This window comes from Periplaneta americana, chromosome 12 (genome assembly GCF_040183065.1).
Source record: "Periplaneta americana isolate PAMFEO1 chromosome 12, P.americana_PAMFEO1_priV1, whole genome shotgun sequence".
Taxonomy (NCBI): Eukaryota; Metazoa; Arthropoda; class Insecta; order Blattodea; family Blattidae; genus Periplaneta; species Periplaneta americana.
In genome coordinates this window covers 50,000,675-50,019,544 of record NC_091128.1, presented here as the reverse complement: position 1 = coordinate 50,019,544, position 18,870 = coordinate 50,000,675, and the positions used below count along the sequence as shown (strand labels likewise).

The 18,870-nt window shown below is 35.2% G+C and overlaps 1 protein-coding gene across 1 annotated transcript in view; it reads left to right on the top strand.

Annotated features, from left to right (window-relative positions):
* The window catches only part of LOC138710396 (fatty acid synthase-like), a 107,179-nt gene extending 93,442 nt beyond the window's left edge, over positions 1 to 13,737 (top strand). Inside the window, exons 29-32 of the mRNA XM_069841286.1 lie at positions 786 to 1,033; positions 4,389 to 4,521; positions 7,928 to 8,278; positions 11,118 to 13,737. Coding sequence (XP_069697387.1) covers positions 786 to 1,033; positions 4,389 to 4,521; positions 7,928 to 8,278; positions 11,118 to 11,290 — 905 coding nt within the window. The 3' untranslated portion in view covers positions 11,291 to 13,737. The remainder of the gene's footprint in view (positions 1 to 785; positions 1,034 to 4,388; positions 4,522 to 7,927; positions 8,279 to 11,117) is intronic.
* The last annotated feature ends 5,133 nt before the right edge of the window (positions 13,738 to 18,870 follow it).

Genomic DNA, 18,870 nt, shown 5'->3' with positions numbered 1-18,870 from the left:
TCCCGGCGTGACTCCTCCTTTTTGCTTACGTCTTAGGAAGTCAAGGCTCTATAAAGTCTAGGTAGGTAGTATCGTTCGCCATTTTTGTTCTTTCGTTGCCGAGCTACCAGACGAGGGACCTATTTGCCACACCGTTAAACATTATCATATCGTAGCTCCTATGATAATAAATCAAACGCACTGTAATTCAGCAAATATTTGAGCGGCAAATAACGTCCTCGTGTGCTTTCTACGAACGCCAACGAAGAGCCAAAATGGCGGGCGATTATATATTAATATTTATCCAGCCTTAAGAAATGCTTTACATCTTCATCAACGAATCACAAGACGCACACGTTTAAATGTAGCCGACCTGCAACGTGATTGGCTGCCGGAAATTAGAGCGACGGGACTATAGTAAAGTGATTTGTTTGTATTTCACTCTAATATCATCAAACTTCGGTGGTGGAAGTGGGTAACATAGTGTTTGCGGTTCTCAACCGTTAATCCAAAGGTATAGCTAGGTTAATATTAGAAATGTTAGTAAAAACAAAATGATGACTCGGTATATCCAAAATATGAATTTGTATCACATTACATTTCAATTTTCAACATTTTATTTTTTATATATAATTTTCTGTTTATTGAACGAGATAGTAATTAAATATTACACAGGTTTTGTTACTGTATACTGAAATATTGATGCTTCATTTATTTCACTGCATTAGATTACTAATTACTCCCTGGATGCGCATTTAATAACGCTTTGTAAGTTTGGTGGTTAACGGCAAACTTTTGTTTTGCAGGTGGACTAGGTAATGTGGGCATGGAGGTTGCTCAATGGTTGGTGCAACGTGGAGTTAGGAAGCTTCTGCTAACCTCTCGAAGAGCTGTCACCGTGGGGTATAAGTCCATGTTAATACGACGTTGGCGTGACTCTGGCGTGTCAGTTGTCACTAGCACACAAGATATTACCACTGAAGAAGGAGCCAACAAACTCCTCCAGGAGGCCAATAAGCTTGGATCAGTAGAAGGAATTCTCGTTCTTACAATGGTCAGTAACCAATACATCTAAAATGAATAGCATTATGACTAGTGTTGTGGGATTTAATCGATTAATCGATCAATTTCTTTTGTAAGATTATCGATCAAAAATATTTAATCGAATAATCGAGTCGATTAAAATTAATCGGTTGTAGTTGATATTAATTATTATTTTGTTAATACAAACTCACACTAAAATTCCGATAATATTTCTCTCACTGAAATTGCTTACTTAAAAGCACAATAGTACTGTTATTTTCTAACTGTAAATCATGTAGCGTAGGAAAAATCTTTGCCCAAACACTTCAGAAAGAGATGGAGATATGAGGACAGTGACCTAGTCTACCTCTATTGAAAGTTGAAACACAATGCGAAACCCTTATTAAGTTTTATGGTTTTCCAAGAAAACTTCCACCTTGTTGTCAGCTCATTTTCCTATCATATGAAATACATACTTTTCTGGGATTCGTCTCCCTCATTCCTTATAAAATAGCCATGTCTACACTGTGTGCAAGTGAGAGAGTAACTACCTTCTTCAAGCTGTTATCTAATATTAATATCATCGTATCTCAACTTGATTGTTAATACTAGTAATGCAACACTTGATATAATAGTCAAACAATCTACCATCCAACAAAGCTATCTAATTGTTTCTAACTTGTTTAATCACAATATGTAAGCAAAAAACGAACGACGAAAATGACATCTGTTCTATTAAGAATTATATCAAGTGTCAACTTTTAATGTTTTAATGTCTTATAGATCTGTTTTACTCAATTATTGTTTTGTGTTTTAACATATTATGACATAATGACATTATCCAATTAACAGCTGATTGAGGACACATTAATCACAAGTTCGCCTATAAAACTAGTGTAATCATGATTTCGTTGTTTATTATTTATATATTCCATTTAACCAATATGACATAATATTAAGTATGTATAAAAGATAATTTTAAAAGATCTGATCTGATGGAACCTTGAAATATACCGGACATTCTCTTTCATGATGCGTTCTCTGTTGGATGTAATAATATTTCCGAATAATAACAATGCATCACCCTAACAGTGATATTAATCCTTTGTTTATCGTAATGATCTTTGTCACTGGTGTAATTATATACTTTGCACATATATATCCGAGGTAAGACAAATTTATACTGTTTCAACGTACGTACGTATATATATATGCACAAATTTAGTGTGTCACATCTGTGTTATCCCTTTCATATAATTATATAAATACTAGTGGCTTGTGCAGCAAATGCTGCAAACTAAGTTCATTAGACGTCCAAAAAAATGTTTTTCAGACTTATTTTCAATGAAGAATACCAGACATTTTGAAAGTTATTTGCTTCCATAATAATGAAACATACTCCCTCTGAATGGTTTTTTATGCCTAATATTTTTTCTTGAACCTGTCCACCTTCAGTTTTTGAGTTTCAACGCGAAAACGCAAGTAACAATGTCAGAACGATCAGTGGGTTTTTCATGTGGGAGTAAAGCAATAGCTGTTTCAGATCATTGTGGATTATAGGTGAAAGTTAAAAAAAAAATCAGGTTTGCTGTGCTTTCGAACAATAGACATAGCATCTTGGTATAGCTGCTGCATGTTTCGTGAACTACCTTGAAATGTATCCTGCTAAGAGATCTTGCTGAAATGATCGAGAGACTACAAAATTTTGTAGGTCTCTTATTTTATCAGTTACAAAATTTTGTAGGTCTCTTATTTTATCAGTAACACCTTTTGGTCTTTTCTGATTAACTGTAATTTCTACGCTCTCTTGAGCCAATACTGAAGAGAATGACTCATAAATATCTACACCACACCGCCATTAAATGCATGAAAAAGACCCAACCCCACTTGATTAATAACTATAAAAACATTTGATTTTTAATAACAATATTATCATCTTACGTAAGTTTTGCAGTTATATATATATATACACACACACACATACACACACACACACTATATAGCCGCTACTCAGTAAATTATAGAAATGAAAATCTATTTTAACATATTCTCTACATCTACTTATATAACCCCCCAAAACGTTTCACTTTCATATCATCAATATAACATTAATATGTATAATTAATGAAAAATAGTCACATCATGGCATTAACTATAATAATATTTCATTTCTAATTGTAATAATGTCATCAAACCACCTCAAGGTTTGTACTCAGCTGTACTCAGAAAATTACACAGAGCAAAATCAGACCTGTAAATTATTTTACTACTAAGATGTATTTCAAATCATCCGTCTTGAAGATTTAATAACCAATTGAATTAGCTCTAAATATGTCAGCGATCCTGCAGGTCATCATGGCCTTCGTGTAATAGCCTATTGTTTATTGTAATGTGTGTTTTGTTTTATTCTAAAATGTGCTAAAATGCAATTAGTTCTCAAAACTGACGACAGATGGATTTTGGAGAATAGGGAAATGATGTAGGAAGATTGACATTTTACTGAAAACTACCATTTTTCTGAAGAACGTTGGGTTCCAAGCTTCAAAATGAGGGGTCATTTATTAAAATCCGTTCAGCCGTTTTCCCGTAAATTCCATCACCAGTTCAAATTATATATATATATATATATATATATATATATAGGCCTATAGATGTTTATTCATTCATGCATATTGAACTGCCCAAGGACAGGTCTTGCGCTGCAAACTCAGAATTCTCCAATCTCCCCTACTTTCCGCCTTAGTTTCCACATATGATCAATGTATCTTAATGTTGTGTATAATCTGATATCTTCTTCTGCCCCGAACTTTTCTTCCATTTACAATTCCTTCCAGTGCATCCTTCAGCAGGCAATTTCTTCTCAGCCAGTGACCCAGGCAATCCTTTTTCTCTTTGTGATCAGTTTCAGCATTATTTTTTCATCATCCATTCTTTCTAGCACAGCTTCATTTCTTATTCTGTCTGCCCGTTTCACACGCTCCATTCTCCTCCATATTCACATTTCAAATGTTTCTAGTCATTTCTCTTCACTTCGTCGTAATATCCACGTTTCTGCCCCATACCATGCAAACTCCACAAAAAACACTTCACCAGTCTCTTCCTTAGTTATTTTTCCAGAGGTCCACAGAAGATGCTCCTTTCCTGTCATTGCCGTCCTCTTTTTGACTTCCTGGCAGCAGCTCATGTTACTACTTATAGCCCACGAGGAGCACACCCTAAATAGCATATTTGTCCACTTGTTCCACTGTCTGATTTCGAATTCGAAATTCCACTTTCTTTACTTTTCTTTCGATAACCATGGTCTTCGTCTTGTTTGGATATTTTCTTCATCCCATACTGCTTACTGTAGCCTGTATGTACTGTATATACATGTATATATTTTATAGGTACTGAGAGATGCACTATTTCATAATCAGACGGAAGAGAACTTCAAAGAAGTGTGCAAAGCAAAAGTTGATGTAACAAGAAGTCTTGATGTAGCATCTCAGAGGCTATGCCCAGACCTGCGGCATTTTGTGGGTAAGAGAGATTGTTATATTATAATATAGGCCTATGTATGATATATTAAAACGAACACACCGGTACTCATGTTGATATTGAAATTATTGTTGAACTTTTGAGTAAATAATATGAGAATAAGCCATTTTTATGCTTGGACATGGACGCGTAAAGGTCGTGTGCACCGTATGTACAGTGCATTCGTAAATATATTAAAAAGATAATATATTATTATTATTATTATTATTATTATTATTATTATTATTAGACTATGTATCGAAGTACATATGATATTTCCGTGCAGAAATTCTGCGTCATCATATGATGAAGGATGAGTGGAACGGAGAAAAATTCTCTCTAGCACCGGGATTTGAACCCGGGTTTTCAGATCTACGTGCTGACGCGCTATCCAGTAAGCCACGGAAATATCATATGTACTTCGGTACATCATAATAATATATGATATGCGAAAAATAATCACTTAAGGGCCGTATTCATAGACTTTTTAGCGCGAGTTTCCGGTGGATGATCAGCGTTTTTCGTATTCATAAACCAGTGTTAGCGATAGGATATGATTTGACTTCTGTACAAGTAACCAGTGGATAGCCGGGGCTAGCTTAGTGCGCTCGTAGCGCGTGCTGCGAAATGTCTATGAATAGCACCCTTAGTGATTTAAGACGGCGCTTATTCCGTCGGATCCCGGCCACTTAGTCACTCATAACGAGTGCACCTCTGCACATGTGTGGACTTTGTGCCACTGTCATACATTTATGACGCAGTGCATGAGGGTAGGCCACTAGAGGGAACCCAAGAGGTGGAACTTAAACTGAGAGGATTCAATCCGACATCGGGAGGGAATCCGGTGTGGCTTAGTGGACAGAGCGTCAGCACGTAGAGCTGAAAACCTGGATTCAAATCCCGGTGCCGGAGAGAATTTTTCTCCGTTCCACTCATCCTTCATCATATATGAAGATAATATAAGGTTAGAATTATATACAGATGGATAAACAATAAGAATACTTGTAGGATATTCTCATGTGCTTATATACAATATAGTAGTTAATTGTGTATGGCTGACAAAACAGTTCTTTGCGTCTTCTCTTAATAGTGCATACTGTTTTAATGCATTATTGTTGTTATTATTATTATTATTATTATTATTATTATTATTATTATTATTATTATTATTATTATTATTATTATTATTATTATTATTATTATTATTATTAGCTGTTATAGGCCCACTTTTTCATTCCATTAATTAGACAACATATATTACAGAAAATTTTACTTTCCTAATTCCATTACCCTATACCCCAATTGCTGTATACGCGTTCCATGGGAGTTCCTCAAATCCCCTGTCACTATTTTATTTAATGTAAATTCTGACAGTATAGATGTTATAAGAACAGCTGAATTTTGAAAAACCTTAAGCAGATGCATACTACATTGAATGAGTGTGAAATATGGTCATCTTAACAGATGTTGTGTGTTAGTACAAGATACGACTACAAATAAAGAATAAATAATTGCCAACTATGTTTAGGAATTCATGAAATCATATAACATAAGACTACGCATATTTTTGTACTGTAACTTATGTAATTTACACTTCAGTAATTCCTTAAGATCGTATTTCGTTTTTCTGAAAATAGTTTCCTTATAACATTGTTTATAGTTCAGAATGGTGCTTATAATGCCGCACTTCGATTATTGTGACGGTTTGTTAAGTGACCTAAGTTCTGAACTGTCAGTCAAGTTACAGCGTGCTCAGAATATGTGCGTCAGATACGTATGCAACATCCGACGATATGATCACATATCACCGTCTTTCGCAAGTTTTTCGTGGCTCCGACTTAAAGATCGTAGAACTTTACACTCTTTGTCTTTACTCTTTCGAATTCTGCACACTCCAACACCAAATTACCTTTCGTCTCGTTTCTCTTATCTATACTCTAACCACGACGTAAATACCAGATCACTTATCTGTGGTGCGTTAAGTATACCTCTTCATAGAACATCTCGTTATTCATCATCTTTTACAGTATCCACCTCGCGACAATGGAATTCCCTGTCACATAGTATTAGGGGCTGCAAGACAATAAACACTTTTAAAAACAGCTTAAAAGATAACCTTCTTAGCATTTCACTCCAACCATACTGACTTAAATTATCACTGTCTACATTGTTACTCCTTTCTTTAGACATGCATCCTGATAGTGCTGTATTTTCAAAATTGTGTCATAATAATCTCTTTCTATTATCTAGCATTATTTGAAATATATTAACATTCTATGTATTTTAGCATACATAGTTTGTATTTCAGTGTTTAATTAATAGTTCATAGTATTTTCTTGTTTAATTCGTAAATAACTCTTGTATACATGTAGCCTAACGGCCTTAACTCTGCCAGCAAAAATAAATCATTATTATTATTATTATTATTATTATTATTATTATTATTATTATAAATCACTATTATTATTTTTATTATAAATCATTATTATTATTATTATTATTATTATTATTATTATTATTATTATTATTATTATAATAAATCATTATTATTATTTTTATTATAAATTATTATTATTATTATAAATCATCATTATTATTATTATTATTATTATTATTATTATTATTATTATTATTATTCAACACCTGACTCTCTTTTAATACTATACTATACATTTGTGAGATCGAAACTGGAATATGCGTCTGTAGTTTGGAACTCTATTACTAGTTCTGATTCCGCAAAACTTGAAAATATTCAAAGGAAATTTATTTCATTATGTTCTTACCGATTCCTGCTTAATAGCTCTGAGTATAACTATGATAACAAATGCGAGCACTTTAAATATCTAAACCTGTATGCCAGACGTCATGATCTCGATTACTTATTCTTATGCAAGGTCCTTGAAGGTGACATTAATTGTCAATCTTTCTTAAACAGTGTCAGCCTTCGTATTCCTATGAAGGACATGAGACATCATAAACTCTTCTATATTAGAAATTCTAAATCTTCCTCGTCGGTCTCCAGGTATATTAAACATGCTAACTTACATGTAGGCGATTTCGATCCATTCAATGTATATAAGTATTAGAACATGGCAATGTCTTTGCTAATATTAATTGCATTATCTTTCTACACATTTTGGTAATACTTTTGTATGAATCAACTCCTTTCCATAAAATATAATAGTATTAATTCTTGTAAACTAGTTATTGTAATCTATGTTCTTTTTTTGTTGTTATCTCTGTTATGTAATGTGTACGATAGTTGTTCATTTTATTGCATTATTTGTATCACTGTGCTGGACTTTTATTGGCCTATGGCTGTTGTCCAGCACATAAATATCAATAAATAAATAAATAATAATAATTATTATTATTATACTAAAACGTTGTTTTGCTCCTTCGTTTGTAGTGTTTTCAAGTATGACATGTGGCAGAGGCAATTCTGGACAGACACCTTACGGAATGGCAAACTCTGTTATGGAACGTATGTGTGAGGCACGGCGAGCCGCCGGTCTACCTGCAACAGCTATACAATGGGGCCCAATCGCCGATGTGGGAGTTATATTTAACACAATTGGAAACGAGTCTGAACTCATGGGTGCAGTACCTCAACACATAAGGTCTGTCCTAACGTCTCTAGAGAAGATTCTGAGACATCCCCATGCAGTGATGGCATCTCACGTCATTCCAGACAAAGAAGTCAAAAGCAGTTCTGGGGTTGGAACAGAGGACTTCATGAGCACTGTAGCAAATGTGTTAGGTATGCCAACATACCATTTCATGAAAATTTATTCTTACAGTTTTCCTAGCCTATAAAAGGGCTATATTAAGATAACTATAGGCCTAGATCTAAGTCTATTTTTTCTTTTCATTCATTCATTCATTCTTTTTCCTTTGTTTCTTTCTTTCTCTCTTTCCTGCCTGCCTGCCTTCCTTCTTTCTTCCTTTCTTTCTTTCCTGCTTTATTCCTTTCTTTGTTTCCTTGTTTCCTACCTTCTAACTTCTATTTCTTTTTCCGCGGATTACTTTAGACATATTTCGACTCCCAAAGAAAAAAAAAAACCTAAGGACATTTAAGAAATATAAAATATCTGTTGGCTTGTAAGTTACAGTATAATCACAGTCTAGTATATACAGTCACGAAGCTCAATACGTAGGGGATATGCATCCATAGATAGTTGCTAACTACTAGGATCGCTACTATCGTCTCATCACAGACAATGCGAAATAGTCTATTGCTCCTAGTACTCTCATCAACTCAAGCTTCGTGACTGTATCTACTAGACTATGGTATAATGTCATTATGAAACTTTAATTTGCCATATCCTCTCCATTTCTGCCTTCGTTCACCCGATTATAAATATAGGCTAATATACAAAGTTATTCAGTAAATGCATGCAAAATTAAACAGAAGGTAGAGGATGTTCTCATGAACATTTTGAGATTTGGAATTTAGAATTTAGGCTCTGGTAGGCCAGATTAAACCGATCAAATCAGTTTTGCTGTAAATATCTAAGTCGTCATTGTAGGCTATACATGCATAAAATTTAGAAAACACATTCTTTAGACTATTAGGAAACTTTTCTCTGTAACAGAATTTTGTTAATTGATTTCATTTTAAAATTACGTCCGTTTGTTTGCAAGAAAGGAAATCAGAAAATTGTTATTAAATTTTAATTGTTTATTTTACAAACGTAGGGACTAATATCAAAATTCTGTTACAGACAGTTTGTAGAACATGCTTTTGCAAATACATTGCAAAAAACCGTTTGAACCTATCTTTAAAAACGGTTTAGATATATCGGTTTTAATACAATCCTGCATTGGGTATATTTTTTTTTCAAATTTGGGCCCCCAATTATATATATGTATATATATATATATATATATATATATGGTTGAGTTGCTACAGCTATGAGCTCTCTGCATACAAAAAATTAATATTTTACACCAAATAGGAAAAATTAAAAAAAATACCATCCTCTCCCCTTAAGAACTTCATTTCACTGGCTACAATTCTATGTTCTTGATCTTTTCTTAATATCCAACTCTCACTGCCATAAAGGAATGCTGGTAGAACCATAACTCTGTAAAATTTTAATAAAGTAACTGCTTGTGAGTAATATACACAATCAATGGACTCAACATCATCGAGGTCTTCCCTGCTCAGAATGGAAGGAACTTAATACAATGATAGCACACGTTTTTGCTGTCCGCTCCTTCCCAGGCAGTTCCCAGGACAGTAGGGGAGAAGTGGGTACAGTAAGACAGGGAGAACAGTGAGACATTTTTAATTAGATGGTAAATTTTGATGTTGAAATGTTTGTAACAGTGGAGTTGTATGTTGCATGAGTAAAGTAACAGTATTTTAATACTCGATTTGATTCTAGTTATAAAGGTGAATGATGAAAAAATAATTAGTAATTTTTCATTCTAGAAGTAAAATTTTGGCTTGTGTTTAATGAAGGTTATATTGGATATACAAATTAAATAGAAATATGAATGTTCTGTTACCTAATACTATGGTATTTGACGTTACGTTTTGCAAAGTTTCGTATTTCTTGTTTTGATTTTGAAGTGATGGCGCCATTTTTAAACAAACTATGCGTAAAGGGAACAGTGAGACATGCCATTGAAGGTACACTGAGACGTCTCACTGTTCCCATTTACCAATGATTTGCAAAAACAAACTGTAATTATATTACATTTACCAGTAACTAACATTAAAAATGAACATACTAGTAACCAATTTAGAAACTATAGCTTAAAATAATGGCTACATTACATTTTAATGGTTTCTTAAATAAAAAATTATTCACAAAATTTTAAAAAATATTAAAAATAATCAAGAATTAAATTAAATTCTTATAATTACAAGCTTTGTTGTCACCAAAAATTCATTTTATTTTTTAGCAAAAGTTTGAAAAGTCATGGAAAATTCACTTTTCCAAATTTTCCAGATGTTTCAATGGTTTCGAAGTCAGATATCAAAATGATTCTAAATAAGTCTACAGAACATGTCAAGATAAAGAGATGGCAAGCTTTCTTTTCTTTTGAAATAAATGTAAATCATTTCAATGTCCATTAATAGACACTGTGGTGTCTCACTGTACCCTCCTGAATGGGAACAGTGAGACATTTGGGTTTTTTTTGACAAACACGCATTGTATATTATGTCATTTATCTATTAAAATTTCTTTTTATGTATTATTGCACTCCATGTTTTAATATATATTTCTGTTGCACTTGATTTTAAAAATACTTGAAATTTCACTTGCATACATATGTCTTAATATTTTGTGTCTCACTGTACCCACTACTCCCCTACCCTAATGCACGAAACTATTGCTAACTTGTCAGTAACAGAAATTTTGCAAGAGCTGTTAATCTCCACACAATCACTTTGTAGGCTATATTCGGTGAATAATGAATTGGATATGCTTGCATAAGATTCAGGAGTGCAGCAGTAATAATAGCTATTCATATTTTAATTTCGTACCATATGTCTCAGCAAAAAATATTTTTGCATAAAAAATATTGTCTGATTTCTTTTTACAACTAGTGCACAATACTTAATGCCACTTATATTGTTGTTTCAGGTATTGACAACATTTCATCCGTGTACAGCCCCGCAGGCACTGACGATTTTGGTATTGACTCTATTACAAGCACAGAATTAATGAACACTTTTGAGAACCAGTACAATATGAAACTTAGTCCACAGGAGATATTTGATCTCATGGCTTCAACCATGAAAGAACAATCTGTGTAATTCATTCGCTCAAGATGAAGCAGTAATAAAAGCTGAGCTTAAAGTATAAATCCTGTAAAAAATAATTTCAACTTTGTTGAAATGCTCTCATATTATATCACTTTACATTAATATTAGGAACATACACACACTCTGTTGATCTCTGTACACAGCTTCAAAGTCAAGATAATTGTAGTATTATTGTAGTAGTATTGCAAAAAGTGTTTTCATATACTTTAAGTTTATCTAAATATAAGAATGAAATTGTAAAGTTACCATTCCAAAATAGATTACCCCACTGAAATTCCCATTATTTCCCCTATAGTATAGTGAGATCACAAAGTGGGCGTACCCCCATGTATTACGACACTACGATGGGTTTGGTTGATTGATTGATATGGACATGTAGCTGACTGTTTAACGATCCAAGACATCGGTATGAAGACCTTCATTTTCATAGCACAGCTGAATCCTGCGCCATGTCCTGTCGGATGTTTCGTGGAGATAATCAAGGTTCACTTCGTTGAAGACATCTTCCATCTGCTCGTAATTATTGTGCCGTTGTGTTATAGCTGTGATTTCGCACTTTGTCGTTTATGAGCCCCCAGAGAACATTATCAGCTGTTGTGAGGTCGGGACTTCTTGGAGGCCAGGCAAAAGAAGCTTGATCATCCGTACATCCTCTTCCAATCCACCAGTTTGGAAAGGTCGTATTCAGGTATCGGCACACTTGCAATGCGAAGTGTGCTGGTACAGTGTCTTAGATATCAGCTTGTTGCAATTCCCATTAACGGAGCCTTGGAAGGCGAAAGGGCCGAAAATGTGTGTTTCACTAGTTCAGCCCATACCGTGACTCGGGGTGGATTTCTCTACACTGCTTCATAAAATAATAGGTTTTGTTTACCCCAAAAAACGATGTTTCGTGAATGCATGCTCCGGTAGATAGTACTTTCGTCTGTGGAGAGGACATTATCACAGGAACGTTGCGTATGGAACGTTTTAAGAAGCGTCCCACATGCCACTTTACGTGCATCCATATCAGCATCGCGTAATTCACTGACGTGGAATGGATGGAAATGCTTGAGCTTCAAATCAACTTTCATGTGTTCCGTCATGGTCGTATGAGGAATGTCAAGTCTGTAGATGTTTTCCGAGTGGATTTCAGAAGAGACCTTTCCACAGATGCCTCAACAGCGTGGCATTTTTCCCTCGTTGTTGGCCTTCCACTTCTGGAACGGTCATTCACGCTACACGTTACGAATGCACGTTTTTCCCACCTCAACATTGTTGCTTTCCTTGGCGGTTCCACACCAAAGCGATCACGAAATTTTATCTTCACTGTTTCCACGGCGTCGCCAGTATGACGTCTTTCATGAAGCCAAACCGCTGTCACTAATTTTTGTTCGATGGTAAACGGACTCTGGTCAGCCATGCTTGTTTATAACTGCATGGTTACCATAGTAGCATCACAGCCTAGTACAGTCACGAAGCTTGAGTTGTTGAAGGTACTAGGAACAATAGACTGTACCGGTACTATTTCGAATTTTCTGTGATGAGGTCATAGTAGCGATCCTAGTGGTTAGCAACTTTCTATGGATGCATATTTCCTAAGTATTGAGTTTCGTAACTTCATATACTACACTGTGATAGTATGGTACTAACACAGTCTACTATATACAGTCTCGAAGCTCAATACGTAGTAAATATGCAAACATTAGATAGTTGCTCACCACTAGGATCGCTAATATCGCCTCATTACAGGCAATGCAAAATAGTACCGCCACAGTATATTCTTTCTAGCACCCTCAAAACTCAAGCTTCGTGACTGTATATAGTAGACTGTGGTACTAACGTAAACATGGTGGTACCAACATTCACATTCGACATTATCAAAGTCAATTAAATTAGAATACATTGGGGGTACGCCCACTTTGTGATCACTCTGTAGTGTAATGATTATGTTATTTTTACTTCTCTGTGATGTGACAGTAGGCCTAATGCATATTTTTTTTCTAAAACAGCTTCTTTATTACAAAAATATTTCTTCTTTGTTCTTTGACTCATATAATAGAATGAGAAATTGTCATAAAACATTGTATGGTATTAACTCTCTTCTCATTATTTTCAATTAACTTTCCAAACGATGAAAATAAAGATAATAATACAAACGATAGTAGTAATGGCGGGTTTATGTTCCCAGCTAATATTAATTAAATGTATATGTAATGTCTAATAGACATTTATTTAATGGTAGGTTTCGCAGAAATAGCCTTCTTTAGATATAATTTCAGAATTTTTTATATTCCTGTTCTGATAGCTCAATGAAATAAGTGGGTATCTTCTTCCTTTATGATTAATTGACTATGCTTAATTATTATTATCTAAACAAACAGACAATTGTAAATAAACATTTACTGTACTACATGTTGTAAGAAAGTAGAAAATAAAATGATATGATTTTGATTTCATTCCTATGAATTATTAATCCGTTACATACTTATTAGAGTTAGTAATCCATAAGAACTGGCATTACAAACACAACTGGAATACTATTCTAATGAGGGAACAAGGCAGCGGGGTGCGCCATGAATTTTCCAACTCCTTTTTTTTCTCTCAGTTTATTTAACGACGCAGTATCAACTACTAGAAGCCACCGGCGTAGCTCGGTCGGTTAAGGCGCTTGCCTGCCGATCCGGAGTTGCGCTCGGGCGTGGGTTCGATTCCCGCTTGATTACCTGGTTGGGTTTTTTCCGAGATTTTACCCAACCGTAAGGCAACAGTCAGGTAATCTATGGCGAATCTTCGACCTCATCTCGCCAAATATCATCTCGCTATCACCAATTCCATCGACGCTAAATAACCTCGTAGTTGATACAGCGTCGTTAAATAATCAAGTAAAAAAATCAACTACTGGATAGCGTCGAATGTAAAGATAATAGCTGTACGGCATTGGGGAGGTGAGGCCGAGGATTTTCCATGAGCCACACCTGTGGAGTAACGGTCAGCGCGTCTGGTGGCGAAACCAGGTCGCCCGGGTTCGAATCCCGGTCGGGGCAAGTTATCTGGTTGAGGTTTTTTCCGGGGTTTTCCCTCAACCCAATACGAGCAAATGTTGGATAACTTTCCGTGCTGGACCCCAGACTCATTTCACCAGCATTATCACCTTCATTTCATTCCGACGCTAAATAACCTAGATGTTGATACAGCGTCGTAAAAAAAATTCCATGAGATTAATCTGATATTTGCCTTACAGTTGGAGAAAATGAAAGTGATAGTAATAGTGATAGTGATGTTTAATAGAGTGCGTCAGCATCTTTGTATTTGCCTTACAGTTGGAGAAAATGAAAGTGATATAGCCTGACCACTGACATTAAAACCTGCGCCAGAGACCAGTGTTCGTTCGTGCGCAAGGTTGTCGTAGTGGGGGTCAGTCGTGTTGTAGATGCGGTCCCTGATCGACGTCTCGCAGCGAGTGCGTTTTAAACTATTCGAAACAACAGTCGTCTTCGCGTCCATTCTTTCACTTTTCAATCAATTATTAATATTCCATTTCGACGTATTGTATATAGTTAAAACAGATTGTAATTTATAATAATGGAAGGGAAACCAAATGTGCGCGGCAGGCCCTTGAAAAGTGAAAGCTCCGCTACAGACACAGCTTTTGAATCGGATTCACAATTGGAGTCTGACTAAACGACATTTCATGCAAGTTGAGAGGATGCTAAGGTATTTCTTTCCCCTTCTACTGTCCCTGAGTCCGTCTGTAACAGACCAGTAGCTGTTACCTCTTATACCTGCACCCCCCAAGTTGTACACACAAGAAAATAAAATTTTAAATGAAGTACATAAATGGATATAAAATACAGTGACACAGATGTTTGACAATTACATGTTTGAGTATATTTTTTCAATATTTTCAACTAATAATTAATTAAATTAAGGAATGTAAGTTTGTATTATGAAGTCAGGGGAAAGAGACACAGTGCAGATTGTCCCATTGTGTGTGCTGTAGAGTAGCAACTAGCGGTGAAAAAAAAAAACATTTATCTTTTGCTGTCAGTAGCTTTTTAATGTGCTAGTTGATATAAAGAACAATAAAATTAAATACAAACGCTTAGTATAGATTTTCGAAATATAGATTACCGGTAAACCTTTTCAACAATAAGGATTTTCACTAAGTTCAAAGTCAGTTAGTCGAACGTTAGTAAGATGGACAGTAGCATCTTCCCCTTCACAGATGATAAAGAGTGTGAGTAGAGAGGAAAGCCTATCAACCAAACTGAAATGGGGGATTAGTGTAACCTGGCCTAGCAACCTGCTGGCATAGTGATGACGTTTCACCCTCCATGGCCACGTGAGTATTGGAAAAGTTGAAGGTGTTTTTGTAGTTGGTCGAGCTATAGTTAGTGATAGTGATGTTTAATAGAGTGCGTTAGCATCTTTGTAGCACTGCTGTTTGAGAATACCAACGACGGTTTCCTAGCCGGAACAATAGTATGGGCCTATTTACATATTGCCGACGAACTCGATCATATTTTGACTAATCTAATGAAATATGTTGCACTGTAAGTGGAACATGATATTATGTCATATTCCTGGGAAGCTTCGCCAAACAAAAGGCGATCGTATGTCAGACGGCAATAGCCAAAGCAAAGTTTCTTCGCATCGTGAAGCTCCTGTGGACGAGTCCGAAACTCATACAGTATTCTTTATGCTTCGTGATTAATTTCCCTCTTGCGCAGATCTTCTCCTTCCCATTGCCACTAAATACAATTCCTTAAAAATGTCTGATATACTTTCATATCTCACGCCAATATACCCGTGTGACATTCACAACACCGTCCCCGGTGCAGGATGCGCCTCGTACTCTTTACCAAGATTGTAGCATGCCTGCAATCCACACACATCCAATTTCGAAATTAGATGTTAGAAGTCTGGAAAAGCTCCTAGGTTCTTAGCGCAAGCGGGTCATCAGACGGGAAAGACAGCACATACTGAATGGCGGTTAAATATTTTGAACGTATAAGGCAGTGATGTCAAAGCAAGCGCATTTTTCTGACCTTGACGTCGTGCGCGAGCAGCAAGCGCTAAGTACGGAAAGAGGAAGGGTTGTGTATATGAATAACCAACCTGTTGGATTAAGAAAACAGTGGTGCACAAACTTCAAACGGAACGTGAATTTATGTCGTTATTTTTATATGGCTTCTTTCTGATTGATATTATCTATATTGTCTGTAAAACAAAAGTACTAACATTGATTTCTTAATATTGCACTTGTGTTTTAAATCTTAATAACATAATAGAGAGTTAAGAAGGAATATTCACTTAAATTCCATAGTAGTATAATATTATACTGTATTAAGTGGATGAAACACATCATTCATAAAGAAAGTGATATTCCAAAGAAAGAGATTGAGTATTACATAAGTTGGAAGTTATATTGATGGTATCTTTAGCCTTACAAAAGTAATCAATAAACTAATCAAAACAATATTACAATACAAAGCAAAGTTACCTAGGTACTGTATCTGTTTTAAGTGTAACTAATATTACATAACAAAACTCTTATGGCATTATGCTTTTAAGGTGATATTTGTGAGCAACTTCCTATCATCAGAATATTAAATTATTTTCTCGAAATCTGCTGAAGCTATAGAGCTGACGTTTTTACAACACATGGGCACGTATATTTTGCTTATGATGTAACAGTAGTACAGTAGTTGCTTTGTTAATTCATTTCCTTACAAACAATTTCCATGCGAATATTTTCAAAATTTTCAATACACTATCTTCAGTAATACGTATACAGTATACGGTATATTAGATTTACGAAAACATTCTGTAAGGCTACTAAATAAAGAGGCCTAGGCTCATACCTGAAAATTTCACTTTTCTATATGAAAAGTTGAGAAAATATTTCTTTTGAATAAAAAAATCAAACTTGCGAAAAATGAGCATTAAAATTAAAACTTATATTCTTATAATGCACTTATACTTCTCAGGCAAATCTAAAAATTAACATGGATACAGTTTTAATAAGTTCTCTTCCCTTTATCTATCAGTGCTGGCCATCCCTGAATATTGCTCGACCAAGCGGCATATACCACCTCTTCCGTCTATCTCTTTCCTTTCCGCTCTAAGCGCTCAGGCTCTCCTGGTCTCTAAAGCGCGCGCTTGCTCCTGTGGGCATCAATTGACATGCCTGGTATAATGAATCTGTTCCGAGGTGGTCGACCTGGCACAATTAATATCTACAAAAACATATAGTTCTGCAGTAAAAACGCTAATATACTGGCTCAGTTTACATTTATTTAGACACCTGTCCATTAGCAATGAAAGAAATTACAAAATCATTTACTCGGGATCTATAAGGAAATATTAAAGAATAATGATGAAGCTGTAACAAAAGTTCACTAAAAGAAAACCTGTGAATAAAGCTGGCGTAAAATTCTTATAATTGTGGCTCAGACTTAAATAAAATACGGATCGTTGCATAATCCGCTGTGGAGTTGGGGAGTATTCCAGTGTTTAAATTGCTGGTGGTGAATCGTCTATCCTTCTCTATCCCTAGTGGACGAGTAGTTGTTTGGCAGCCGTAGCGGAAGGTTGTTGCGAGGAACTCAGCTGGTCTCTACGGTTTGATTGCATCAGTGAGTGTATACTCTATTAGGAACAATGAATAACATAACCAAGCTTATACGTACGAATACAATACAAGTGGTGTTTAATAAAGAAGATCCAAGACCATCTGCTGTGGAAATTCATACGTGGTTGGATGAGAAGCTTAAGGTATGTGAAAGTGATATACAAACTTTGCAATTGGTCTCGAAACAGAATGGGCTATTCCATCTCAAATCGACCGAAATATAAAAAAATTGACCTTGCAATTTTTAAATACAATGAAACTTTTTCTGTCCATAGACAACTGTGATATAATGCTTTGTGCAAAGTTTGAGGCATCAGAATTTCATAGTGTTTAAATTAAAAATATTTTCAATTTATCGTATTTTCATAAAATTAGCAACTTTAAACTGTTGTGGCTCCGAAACCCTTTCACCCAATGATCAAAATCATGGTTTATTTTTAAGCTGAGAAGTTAAAGTTTATATTGACATGTAAACAGTTTTCTTACTTTTTATGCAAATGGAGAAATTTTAGATTTTTCTTCATTAAGACGCCTTTGGCCACGAAAAAATATTTTTAAAATATATGGTTAGATTCCGCATTGAAAGTACAAATAAACACATATTTTTTACTGGTGGTCCGTTGATAAGAACGTATTGAAAATGTCAAATAAAGAAAATAAATAGTACGCGCGTGAACTAACCAGCTGACTGTGAGACGGGAGGTAGTCGAGACAAGGAAGGCCAGGAGACAAACACGTGGTGTGTCGTCTAACAGTCATGGCTGGGCTAGCTTTATCACAGGTTTTCATAAACACAGGAGTAAAATGACGCCCAACGCTCGCTTATCTTCAGCTCTCGGTCAGTGCGTGCGGTATTGCGCCGTTCAAGTCCAGGCGTGTGAAAATAATATATTTAATACCCTCGAAACTTATTGCCGAGCCACTAAGAAAACAATGCCGAATCCCTCTTAATAAT